The sequence below is a fragment of the Callospermophilus lateralis genome, chromosome X, assembly GCF_048772815.1.
Source record: "Callospermophilus lateralis isolate mCalLat2 chromosome X, mCalLat2.hap1, whole genome shotgun sequence".
In the NCBI taxonomy this organism is placed as follows: Eukaryota; Metazoa; Chordata; class Mammalia; order Rodentia; family Sciuridae; genus Callospermophilus; species Callospermophilus lateralis.
This window is the reverse complement of record NC_135325.1, coordinates 41,519,154-41,533,087: the sequence shown is the minus strand read 5'-3', so window position 1 is coordinate 41,533,087 and position 13,934 is coordinate 41,519,154. Positions and strand designations below refer to the sequence as shown.

Below are 13,934 nucleotides of genomic sequence, written 5' to 3'. Positions count from 1 at the left end.
CTTTTTTCAGAATTTAGATCGTATATTCATTTATTTTTTTAACATGACATTTTTATTGGTTATTTTTAGATCAATGTGACATTAGAATATACTATGACATAATTATAAAAGCATGGATCATAACTAGTACTTCATTTTCCAGTATTTCCCCATCCTCTCCTTTTCACACCTGGTTCCCTTCCTTTTACTTCACTGTTCTTTGTGTGATTTAGTGATAAGATTTTTAAAATTAATGTCTTGTGGATGTACCATCATGCTTTTAAAAAATATATGGGACAAACTAATAAATTATCAGGGGAACTTTGAACTGAATGTAAACAAAATAACAATGTAAAAAAATTATGGAATGAACTAAAAGAGTATATAGAGGTAAATTTATGGCTTTGAGTATATTCGAGAAGAAAAAAATATTTCAAATAGATAAGTTTCCAACTTAGTGAACTATCAAATGAAAAACAAACTTAACCTAGAGTAAGAAGGAAGGAATGAGAAGTTTAGAGTGTAAATCAATGAGATAAAAACACTAAAACAGTAGGTAAAATCAATGAACTAAAATTTTGATTCTTTGGAATGATCAACAATTCTTTTTTTAAAAATTTATATATGACAGCGAATGCATTGCAATTCTTATTACACATATAGAACACAATTTTTCATATTTTTGGTTGTATACACAATTATATTCACACCAATATCTGTTTTTATACATGCACTTTGGATAATAATGATCATCACATTCCACCATCATTACTAACCCCATGCACCCTCCCATGCCCTCCAACCCCTGTGTCCTATTTGGAGTTAGTCCATTCTTCCAATGCTCCCTCCATTATCTTCTCCAATGCTGTCCATTGACCTGCAAATGCCATCATTTTAACCTCTTTTATTGCTGACTAATAATGTGTATATATGCCACATATTTTTTATCCATTCATCTACTGAAGGGCATCTAGGTTGGTTCAAAGGAAGGGCATATAGGCTGGTTCCTGTCAAAGGAACCCCAAGGAAGGGCCATCTAGGTTGGTTCCCACAGTTTAGCTATTGTGAATTATGCTGCTATAAATATTGATGTGGCTGTATCTCTGAGGTATGCTGTTTTTAAGTCCTTTGGGTATAGACCGAGGAGAGGGATAGCTGGGTCAAATGGTGGTTCCGTTCCAAAATTTCCAAGAAATATCCATACTGCTTTCCATATTGACTGCACCAATTTGCAGTCCCACCAGCAGTCTATGAGTGTACCTTTTCCCCACATCCTTGCCAACACTTGTTGTCTTCATAATAGCTGCCATTCTGACTGCAGTGAGATGAAATCTTAGAGGGGTTTTGATTTGCATTTCTCTAATTTCGAGTGATGATGAACATTTTTTTTCATATATTTGTTGATTGACTGTATATCATCTTCTGAGAAGTGTCTGTTCAGGTCCTTGGCCCATTTATTAATTGGGTTATTTATTTTCTTGGTGCTTAGCTTTTTAAGTTCTTTATGTACCCTAGAGATTAGTTCTCTATCTGATGTATTTGCTCCCAAGATGTAGACTCTCTATTCACCTCACAGATTGTTTCTTTTGCTGACAAGAAACTTTTTAGTTTGAGTCCATTCCATTTATTGATTGTTGCTTTTAATTCTTGCACCAAAGGAATCTTATTAAGGAAGTTGGGGCCTAATCCCACATGATGGATATTAGGCCTACTTTTTCTTCTATTAGATGCAGGGTCTCTGGTTTTATTCCTAAGTCCTTGATCCATTTTGAGTTTAGTTTTTTGCATGGAGAGAGATAGGGGTTTAATTTCATTTTGTTGCATATGGATTTCCAGTTTTCCTAGCACCATTTGTTGAAGAGTCTATCTTTTCTCCAATTTATATTTTTGGCACCATTGTCTAATATAAGATAACTGTAATTATGTGGGGTCTCTGTGTCCTCTACTCTGTACCATTGGTCTACCAGTCTGTTTTGGTGCCAATACCATCTCATAGGAAATGATATCCACAGATTGAAGGTGAAAGGTTGAGAAAAATCATAACACTCATATGGACTGCAGAAGCAACAAGGAGTTTCCAACCTCATAAATAAAGTAGACTTCAAGCCAAAGTTAATTGAAAAGGATAAAGGTTATTTCATACTGCTTAAAGGAACCATTCATCAACAAGACATAATAATAATAAATTTATACGCCCTAAACAATGGAGCATCTATGTTCATCAAACAAGCCCTTCTCAGGTTCAAGAGTCAAATAGACAATACAATAATTCTGGGATATATTAACACACCTCTTTCACCACTGAATAGTTCTTCCATACAAAATCTACACAAAGAAACTATAGAACTTAATAATACAATCAATAACTTAGACTTAACTGACATATATAGAATATTTCATCCTTCAATGAATGAATACACTTTCTCCTCAGCAGCACATGAATTCTTCTCTAAAAGAGATTGTATATTATGCCACAAAGCAACTCTTAGCAAATGTAAAAATGTAGAGATATTACCCTGCATTCTATCAGATCAAAATGGAATAATAAATGATAAAATAAAAAATAAAAGCTATTCCAACACTTAGAGACTAAATGATATGCTACTGAATGAATAATGGTTGCAAAAGACATCAAGGAGGAGATTAAAAAATTTTAGAGGTGAATGAGAACACAGATACAACATATCAAAAATCTCTGGGAGACTATGAAGGCAGTATGAAGAGGAAACTTCATTGTACAGAGTTCATTCATTAAAAAAGAAAAAGTCAACAAATAAGTGATTACACATTACATCTCAAAGCCCTAGAAAAAGAAGAACAAATCAACACCAAGAGTAGTAGATGGCAGGAAATAATTAAAATCAGAGCTGAAATCAATGAAATTGAAAGAAAAGAAACAATTGAAAAAAGTGACAAAAGAAAATGTTGGTTCTTTGAAAAAATAGGTAAAATTGACAAACCCTTAGCCATGCTAAGAAAGAGAAGGAGAGAGAAAACTCAAATGACTAACGAACGTGACGAAAAAGGAAATTTCACAGTAGACACTACAGAAATACAGAACATAATTAGAAATTATTTTGAAACCATGTATTCCAATAAAATAGACAATATTGAAATCATTGAAAAATTTCTAGAGTCATATGATTCACCCAAATTGAAACAGGATGATATATACAATTAAGACAGATCAATTTCAAGCAATGAAATAGAAGACCATCAGATGCCTACCAACCAAGAAAAGCCCAGGACCAGATGGATATATAGCAGAATTCTACAAGACCTTTAAAGAAGAACTAATACCAATACTCTTCAATTTATTTCAGGAAATAGAAAAAGAAGGAGCACTTCCAAACTCATTCTATGAGACCAGTATCAACCTGATTCCAAACCAAGGCAAAGACACATCAAAGAAAGAAAACTTCAGACCAATATCTCTAATGAACATAGATACAAAAATTCTCAATAAAATTCTGGCAAATTGAATACAAAAAACATATCAAAAAGATCATGAACCCTGATCAAGTGGGATTCATCCCAGGGATGCAAGGTTGGTTCAACATACAGAAATCAATAAATGTAATTCATCACATCAATAGACTTAAAGATAAGAATAATATGATCATCTTAATAGATGCAGAAAGAGCATTTGACAAAATACAGCACCCCTTCATTTTCAAAACACTAGGAAAATAGGGATAACAGGAACATATTTCAACAGCATAAAAGCTATCTACACTAAGCCTCAGGCCAACATTATTCAAAATGGAGAAATATTAAAGGCAATCCCTATAAAAACTGAAACAAGACAGGGACGCCCTCTTTCACCACTTCTATTTAACATAGTTCTTGAAACACTGGCCAGAGCAATTAGACAGAGAAAAGAAATTAAAGGGATATGTACAGGAAAAGAAGAACTTAAATTAGCACTATTAGCTGACAATATGATTCTATATCTAGAAGACCCACAAAGCTCCACCAGAAAACTTTTAGAACTCATAAATGAATTAAGCAAAGTAACAGGATATAAAATCAACACCCATAACTCAAAGACTGTATATTAGTGACAAAGCTTATGAGAAGGAAATGAGGAAAACTAGCCCATTTACAACAACCTAAAAAAAAAAAGATACTTGGGAATTGACGTAATAAAAGAGGTGAAAGATCTATACAGTGACAACTACAGAACCCTAAAGAAAGAAATCAAGAAGACCTTAGAAGATGGAAAGATCTACCTTGCTGTTGAATAGGCAGAATTATTATTATCAAAATGACCATACTACCTAAAGCATTGTACAGATTTAATGCAATTCCAATCAAAATCATAATGACATTCCTCATATAAATAGAAAAATCAGACATGAAATTCATCTGGAGAAATTAGAAACCCAGCATAGCTAAAGCAATGCTTAGCAAGAAGTATGAAGAAGGTGGCATCACTATACCAGACTTCAAACTATACTACAGAGCAATAGTAACAAAAACAGCATGATATTAACACCAAAACAGACTAGTAGACCAGTGATACAGAATAGAGGGCACAGAGACTAACCCACATAATTACAGTTATCTTATATTAGACAAAGATGCCAAAAATATACATTTGAGAAAGATAGCCTCTTCAACAAATGATGCTAGAAAAACTGGAGCTCCACGTGCAACAGAATGAAATTAAACACTAATCTCTCACCATGCACAAAACTCAACTCAAAGTGGATCAAGGACCTAGGAATTAAACCAGAGACTCTGCATCTAATACAAGAAAAAGTAGGCTCAAATCTCCGTCATATTGGATTGGGCCCCTACTTCCTTAATAAGACTCCTATAGCACAAAATTAAAATAAATAATCAATAAATTAAATGAATTCAAACTAAAAAGCTTCTTCTCAGCAAAAGAAACAATCAGATGAATAGAGAGCCTACAGCTTGGGAGCAAGTTTTTACCACTTGCACATCAGTATATAAAGAACTCAAAAATCCAAACACCAAAAACAAACAAACAAACAAATAACCTGGTAAATGGGCCAAAGAACTGAACAGTCACTTTTCAGAAGAGGACACACAATAAATCAACAAATATATGAAAAATGTTCAACATCTCTAGCAATTAGAGTAATGCAAGTCAAAACTAAGATTTCATCTCACTTCAGTCAGAATGGCAGCTATTAAGAATACAAATGACAGTAAGTAGTGGTGAGGATGTGGGGGAAAAAGGACACTCATACATTGCTGATGGGACTGCATGTTGGTGCAACCAATATGGAAAGCAGTATGGAGATTCCTGGGAAACTGGGAATGGATCCACATTTTGACCCAGCTATCTCACTCTTTGGTAAAAACAGCATACTACAGGGACACAGCCTCATCAATGTTTATAGCAGCACAATTCACAATAGCTAAACTGTGGAATCAACCTAGATGCCCTTCAGTAAATGAATGGATAAAGAAAATGTGTATATACACACAATGGGATATTACTCAGCAATAATAGAGTATAAAATCATGACATCTGCAGGTAACTCCATGGGATTGGAAAATATCATGCTAAGCGAAGTAAGTCAATTCCCATAAACTGAATGCTGAATATTTTTCTCTGATATAAGGAAGCTGATTCATAGTGGGGTTGGGAGGGGGTGTATGGGAAGATTAAGTGAACTCTAGATAGGTCAAAAGGGTGGAAGGGCAAGGGAGGGGGCATGGGGTTAGAAATGTTGGTGGAATGAGATGACATCATTACCGTAAGTACATGTATGAAGACACGAATGTATACTTTGTATACAACCAGAGACATGATAAGTTGTGTTTTATATGTGTAATATGAATTGTAATGCATTTTGCTGTCATACATAACAAATTATAATTAAAAAATTTAAAAAGAAATAATACCAATCTTTCAAAAACTCTTCTATAAGTAGGAGGAGGAAACACTTTCATAACTAATTACTTGAGGCTGGTGTCAGCCTTATAACAAACCAGAAGGAAGACATCACATTAAAAGAAAATTATATACAAATTATCCCCCTGAATATTGGTGTAAATAATTCCTCAGCAAAAATATATTTAAAAATAATAAAGGTAGCAACATCTTAAAGGGATTATATATTATGACTAAATTGAACATATCCAGTAAAATCAGGATTTGCTTAATTACAATAGAAATGCTGAACTAATTGGCAGGTACAGCAAGGACACAAAGAACAGGCATGTTCAAATATATTCTTAAAAATTAAAGTAAATAAAGAAGTTAAATCATTGTCCTAAAACTGTAATCTTTACTTCAATGGTAATTTAATGAGAGTACAGTAGAAATACAGAGGTTAAAGTCTTTGGATCTATAATTAAATCTTAGTTCTCTCTTTTTTGCTGTGTGATCTTGAACAAATTAGTTTTAAAGTTAAAGTTTTTGTAGGTGAATAATTTCAAACATGTGCAAATGTTACAAAAATAGCACAAACAACTCAATGTACCCTTTATTTATAGTCACTGATTATTAACACTTTTGCATCTTTGTTTAATTTCTCTTTGTCTCCTCTCATTCTCTCATTTCCTTTTCCTTTCTTCCTTTTCCTCTTCCTCTCCCATCTCTTTATTTTTCTATCACACTCCTTCTGTCCTTTCTTCTCTCCTGCTCCCTATTTTATGAACCATTTAAGGATATATTGCACATATTAACTTTAATATTGCACACATTTACTTTAAAACACATCATTGTATTTCTTAATAAAAAGAAGGCACTCCTACATAGTTACAGTATAGGTATCAAATTCAGAACTTTTAACATTGAAAGAATATTGTTATTCAATCTGCAATCAATATTGCAAATTCACCAATTGTTGCTATAATGTTTTTCATAGTTTTCTTTCTCTTTCTCTATAATACTATCACAAATTGAATCCATGTGCTAGGTCTCTTGTTCTTTATTTTGAAACTTTTTTTTTCATTTTTTCCTCTGTACTTCATGACATTTTTTGAAGAGTACTTGGCAGTTTTCTTATAAAATGTTCCTAGTTTGAGATTTTCTGTTTTCTCCTTATCTTTATATTTAGGTTAAATTTTTTTTATATAGATGAGAGGAATCAATCATTTTTGATCTGCAACTTATGTGTTATAAATCTTTAAGCTTTATTTTTCCACACTTAAGTGGTTAGTATTTCTATATTCTGTTTTGTTTATGGTATAATATATGGATATATTTTCATATTAAAAGCTAGCATAACCATTAGTGTTATTATTTTCTTATTGATCTCAGCACCATTTCTATTTACTTTTATTATTAAAGCACCAGAGGTGCTTTACTACTGTGCATATTCCCAGTCCTTTTTTTTTTGTTGTTGTTGTTGTTTTGAGGCAGTGTCTAACTAATTTGCTTAAGGCCTTGCTAAATTGCTGAGGCTGGCCTTGAGCTTGGAATCCTCCCGTCTCAGCCTCCAGGATAAATGGGATTAAAGCCACCAGCCCTACTCCACTCATATTTTATACCAAATTTCCTGTATACCTTGATTGTTTCCTGATATCTGTCTTATGTTTCTGCATGATCTTGATGCAATCATTCTACTTTTCTAAATATATTCATCTCTAAGGTGAGCAATAAATGGACTTACCTGTTTGGGTTGTTAGATGGTGAAATTTATATTCCATTTTTATTTATTAAATGTTTGGACATTTATTCTCTCATTTAATCTTCATATAAACTAAAAGCTAGAGAAGTTAAGTGACTTATCCAGAGTTTGAAAAGTTGGTTTGGTATAGAGTTCAAATTTGAACTGTTCTGACTCCAAAACCTGTGTACTTTTCAAAATGTCATACCACATTTCAGTACTAAGAAAATTATCTTATATAGCAGCCTGGTTAGCTTTTTGAGGATTCTCAGCAAGCAGTCACTCTTTTTAACTTTCTTTTCTATGAATGTTATAGGAATGCCCAATTCTTCTGGCCTTGTGAACCGTCGTGATGCTATTTCAAAAACAGATGCCACCGTGGTAGCATTACTGAAGAAAGCAGGTGCCATTCCCATTGGTATAACCAACTGTAGTGAATTGTGCATGTGGTATGAATCCAGTAACAAGATCTATGGCCGATCCAACAACCCATATGATTTACAGCATATTGTAGGTGGGAGTTCCGGTGAGTTAGATATATTAGTTAAGGAATCCTTATGAGGAGTAGATACAATATTGCACAAAACTTTGAGAAAGCAATGGTCAGTATTTATAGTAAAGAAAGTTGTGAAATGTGACTATGAAACAGATCATTGAAGACCATTGTGACAATGAACATTCATATTGTTACTTTGTGTGTGTGTGTGTGTGTGTGTATTTATTTATGATGGGAAAAAGAAGAGAATATGAGTTAATGTAGATGCTTTCGCTAATTGCCTATTCCTTATGGAGACAAAGGTGATAAAATAGTGTAAGAATATTGAGTATTAATTACTTTGTAAGAGAAACTGTGAATATAGAAGATGTGTTCATAGAAAACCTCTCTGAGGAATTAATATTTATGTTTAAACTCATTTGATTAGAGAGATTTGGTGACTCATTAGGAGAAGAAGTAGGTGAGCAAAGGAACAATGCAAGTAGAGGTAACAGAAAGTACAAATGTCTCTAAGTGGCTTAATGCTTAGAGTGAACATAAAGAAAGCCAGTATAGTTCATTAAAACAGAGGAGCTAGAAGTGAAATAGGAAAGGTAGATTACGTAGAGAAGCAAAGAAAATAGTAAATAGAGAAGTGGGAAGTCTATTTTGGTAGCACAAGAGGTAATTGAGAGTGGATTCAACTAGTGCTCCTCAAGATGAAGAAAGCAGATGGTATGCAAGAGACATTTCAGAGGTAGATATATATGATCTACTCATAGATTAAATATAAATATGTGGATATAAAAGTAAAAATAATAGTGAAAAATAACTCAAGACTTCTGACTTGAGTGATAGCAACAGGATATATTCAGAATGAGGAAATTGGATAGGGGAAACACGGGTGTTTAAAGCATGATTTAGGAGTGACATTTTGGACATATTATGATTAGAATGTTTTTAAGACATACAGTGAAGGTATCAGGTGGCCAATTGAGCATTTTTTATGAGTCAGAGTAAAGATATGGACTATTAATAATTATTTATAAAGTATAAGCATAATTATGATAAGTGTCTTATCTGTAAATTTAAAAATTTATACAAAATCCATATATTGATGGAAAATAATCAGGGCCTATGACAGAGGATTAGTCAACTTCAGTAATTTGAAGGTGAGAAGAAAAGTATCCATCAAAGGCAAATCAGAATGAGCTACAAGTTATGTAAAAAGAAAACAAGAGTATAATGAACACTAGAATATACAACATCAAGCATGTGTATGTATGTGGGTTACTAATATAAGGTGTTGAAGGTTTTGGTTGCTAAAGTGAAACAGATTTTTGAAATTTCTTTGTTATCTGATCTTGGTCACATAAAGTAGATGCTCAGGATTCAGTTTCCTCAGACTGTAAATTTGCCATAATAATAAAAACTGCCCTGTAAAGTTATTGTGATGACTAAAAACATTGTGACTACAGGTTTCAATTATGGCATACAAAGAACTTGAAAGTTATTACTTCCATCCACATGGTAAGAAAAACTGGAACAATCAGAATATTGACAACATTTTTATGTTGGCAAGAACACTAAAGTCATAGGGTATAGTGCTGCCCCCAAGTTGAGGAAAAAGACAAGCATAGAGAGATTACCAAAACTTAGTAAAGTAAAAGCCTAGAAAGTGTAAAACAAAGGATGCACAGAATAGGGAACACTTAAACTACAATTGACTGCTTGCTGAGGTTCAGTGTGAAGTTTGAGGGTTTAAATTTCCAGGTGGATGCAGTCTTAAAAGTCCCACACTTTCATGAGTTTTAGCTCCAGGAACTCTAACATGTTCTTACAGTGAAGATTAGAGAAAAATTCCCTCATATTTGTGGTAGGGTTAGGGGGGAGTACCCTCTTTGAAATACTTCCAAAGTTTTCTCATTCTTCTAACAAGGAATGCCCACTGAGAAACTATTTTATTAGAACCAAACAGACTGTGGTATTGCCAGAGATAATTGACAAATTGGGGAAAAGAAATACTCATGTCTAGTCCCCTCTAGCTTCTTCTCCCATATAAGTGGGAAAACAAAACAAATGTGAGAAGCACATGTTGTTAGGGTCTCAGGCCAGAGGAAGAACCTAACTAAATTACTAAAATCTAAACATATGTTTATAGAGTATATCTTGTTTCTTCCCTCAAATACCTCACTGCCATATAAATAGGGGTCTTGTACTTCAGAGAAATAAACTGGAATAAATGTGCATCATAGGTGTTACTTAAGAGGATTTTGTGAAACCAAAAGACAATAGGGAAGACCTAAATAAACACCATAGACAACAATAGCTCTATCAGTAATTGAAAGGTGTTATTAATAGAAAATTAGTAAGGACATAATTTAAACAGCATCAACAACTGAACCTAATTAACATTTATAAAAAACTTCATTCTAGAACTGTAGAAAACTCATTCCGAAGTTCATGGGAAATCATTCATCAAGATAGACTATGTTCTGGGCCATGAGGCATTCTTAAACAAAATTTTTTAAATATGCATTTTTTAGTTGTAGATGGACACAATACCTTTATTTTATTCTATTTTATGTGGTGCTGAGATTGAATCCAGTGCCTCACGTGTTCCAGGTGAGTGCTCTACCACTGAGCCCCAGCTCCAGCCTTAAATTTTATTTTTTTTTCTATTTATTTTAAATGTATCTCTTAAAAGCTGTAAAGGTGCATATGTGGGTCACATTTGTGGCTTGCATTGTATCTATTTATAGTGCTGGTCTAGATGTCTCATGAGGAGGGCAGGTTAGATTTCAGTTCACATATGGACTGACCTGACTCACATGAAAACCAGTACTGGATGGGCTGCATTTGAAATTAAATTTACCAAGCTCACATTCTTAAATCACTCAGAACAAGATCGATTGTTAATCTCATAGGTAATTATAATCTAGATAGACATAATATACCTAGAATCTAGATAGATTATCACAGGTAGGAAAGAAATGGCCTCTAATAAAAGGAGGAGAATGTAAAACAAATAAGGAATCATTGTTTGTTAAAAGTCTGAATAAAGGAATAGTGTTCAGAACAATAGGAAATCCCATTCATCTGATTAATTTCTAGCCTACCCATGATCATAAAGATGGAGTCAAATTACACCAGCCTTAAATTTTAAAGAATGGAAATATTACTATAGGGTCTCAAACCACAATGAAATTAAATTAGAAATCAATTACAGGAAGATAGCTAGAAAATACTCAGAGTATATGGAAATTGAATAGCACACTTCAAAATAATAAATGGATTAAAGAAGAAGTCATAAGAGAGATTTAAAAATATTTCAAACTAAACGATAGTGAAAATGCAACTTATCAAAAATTGTGAGAGTGTTTTTTCAGCAGTATATCAGATTGGAAAGCTATGGGGCCTTTATTACACTTATGAAATCATTAAAAAGAACATGTAGCGATAGCTAATTGACATGCAAGTGTTCTGGAAAATAGTGAAAAAACCACAGCGACCAAGAAAACACATAATCAAGAAAAAAAATCCATATTCAAAGTGGTAGGAAAACTCACTAAATACTTGCTTAATAATGATCTACCCTATCTCTGATATAGTGTGATAGTCAGGAAAACAAAAGCGTAATTCCCAATTTCCCCCCTGGATATAGAGGAAACAAATCAGAACTTACTTTCAATATTTTAAATTGCCTGAGGGCTATGTGAAGAACTGGTTTCTGTTTTCTTTAACTTGCAGCTCGAGTGGAGAATATCAGTGTAGCTTGGATTTCATGTCAATGAAAGCTGCAAAGATGGGCACTACTCTTCAATGTTGCCAGCGTACACAGACCCACAGACACCTGGGGAAAGACTTTATGTATCCAGGAATACAATTGAACATGCAAGGACCCAAGAAAAAAACTGAATTGAGATAAGATTCTTTAGGACATTAAGATTTTTAAAAGCACTCCTTTATGAAGGAAATTGAAGAAAAAAAAAAACACAAAACCAGAGACCCAGACAATACTCATTCTCAGAAAAGACCTTAAAGGACTTTATGTTTTCATTTCAGGCTAGTTTCAAGGCTAAGAACCTGTACTGCTAATAAATAAAGGTTTCTCTGACATAGAAACAGTCTACAAAGACTGTGAGATATGGCTGTTTTTACAAATGTCCAGATTCAACAGAAACAACAATGACAACAATAGCAACAACAAAACACAAGCATACACATAGAAAGTGTGATCCATTCAAATAAAGGATATGAATGTTATAAACCATCGATGAACACAGGCATTGTACTTATACAACAAAAAACATCTGTCTTAAGGGTTATACAAAACAAAAGGAAGACATTGGCAAAAATCTAAATTATATGAATCAGAAAATTATGTGGACCAATTAAGTATATGAATAAAAATAATATTTCTGAAAGGAAGTGCGCTAAAATTCTGGAATTCAAAAATACAATAACCAAAAATTTTATAACAGGAGTTTTCTGTAGTTTTGATCTAAAATGTCCCCCTAAAACTCATGTTAAAGGCTTGAGCCATCTCTGTTGGGAGATATTGGAACCTTTAAGAAGTGGGACCAAGGTCATTGGAGATATTTCATTGAAGGGGATATTGGGATCCTGGCCACTTTCTCTATCTATTTTTGCTTATTGGCTTCCATGAAATAAGCACCTCCTCTGCCACATATTCCCACTATGATGTACTACCTCACTTTGGGCCAAACACAACAGAGCCACCCAACTATTGACAGAATCCTCTGAAACTGAGCCAAAACAATTTTTCTTCCTTAAATGTTTATTACCTCAGGCATTTTGTCACAATGGAAAGTTGACTAACAGAAAGTTTAATAGAACAAACAAGCAGAATAAAATATGTTAGCTTGAGGATAGTTCATTTGAAATCATTGAGTCTAAGGAGCAAAAAGAGTGAAAAAAGTAAAAATAGACTAAGAGATTCATGGAAAACCATGAAATGGACCAATATATGCATTAGAGGAGCCATAAATTGAGAAGGTAAAGGACAGAAAATTATTGAACAAATAGTGGCCAAAATTTTCCTACAATGGAGTAAATAAAGCAAATGCAAATTCAGGAATTTCTGTTAACTAAAAGTAGAATAAGTCCAGATAGAACTTCACTAAAACACATAATCAAAGTGTTGAAAAGCAAGAAGAACTCAAAGCATTATTATTTGCTAATGACATAATTTTATACTTAGAGGATCCAAAAAACTCCACCAGAAAACTTCTAGAACTAATAAATGAATTCAGCAAAATAGCAGAATATAAAATCAATACTCATAAATCAAATGCATTTATATACATTAGTGATGAATCCTCTGACAGAGAGATTAGGAAAACTACCCCATTCACAATGGCCTAAAAAATACTTGAGAATCAATTTAACAAAGAAGTGAAAGACCTCTACAATAAAAACTGCAGAACACTAAAGAAAGGAATTGAAGAAGACCTTAGAAGATGGAGAGATCTCTCATGGTCTTTGATAGGAAAAAATTAATATTGTCAAAATGACCATAATACCCAAAGCACTATACAGATTCAATGAGATTACAATTAATATCCCATCATCTAAAAATAGTGTATTGAAAAGCAATGACAAAGAAAGTATCATGAAAATAAAATGAGAAAAGTGACTTATCTTGTTCAAGGGGCTTCTCAATAAAATTATTCTGAGATTTCCAAGCAGATATATGGAGAAAAGAAGGCAGGGGGATGATATTATAGGTGTGCTGAAAGAAAAAAAAATGAAACTGTAAACTGAGAATTCTATATCTGGGAAAACTTTCTTCAAAAATGAGGGAAAAATTGAGACAATTCACAGGCAAACAAACCCTGAGGGAGTTTGTTATCACTATATGT

General features: G+C 33.2%; 1 protein-coding gene across 2 annotated transcripts in view; it reads left to right on the top strand.

Moving 5' to 3' along the window:
* Window positions 1-13,934, top strand: part of Faah2 (fatty acid amide hydrolase 2) — a 144,719-nt gene that overhangs the window by 16,774 nt on the left and 114,011 nt on the right. Inside the window, exon 4 of one of the 2 annotated variants that reach the window (XM_077107303.1) lies at window positions 7,891-7,977. In XM_077107303.1, the coding sequence (XP_076963418.1) occupies window positions 7,891-7,977 (87 nt within the window). Of the gene's footprint in view, window positions 1-7,890; window positions 8,101-13,934 lie in introns of both variants that reach the window. The other variant, XM_077107302.1, reaches the window with a different exon arrangement.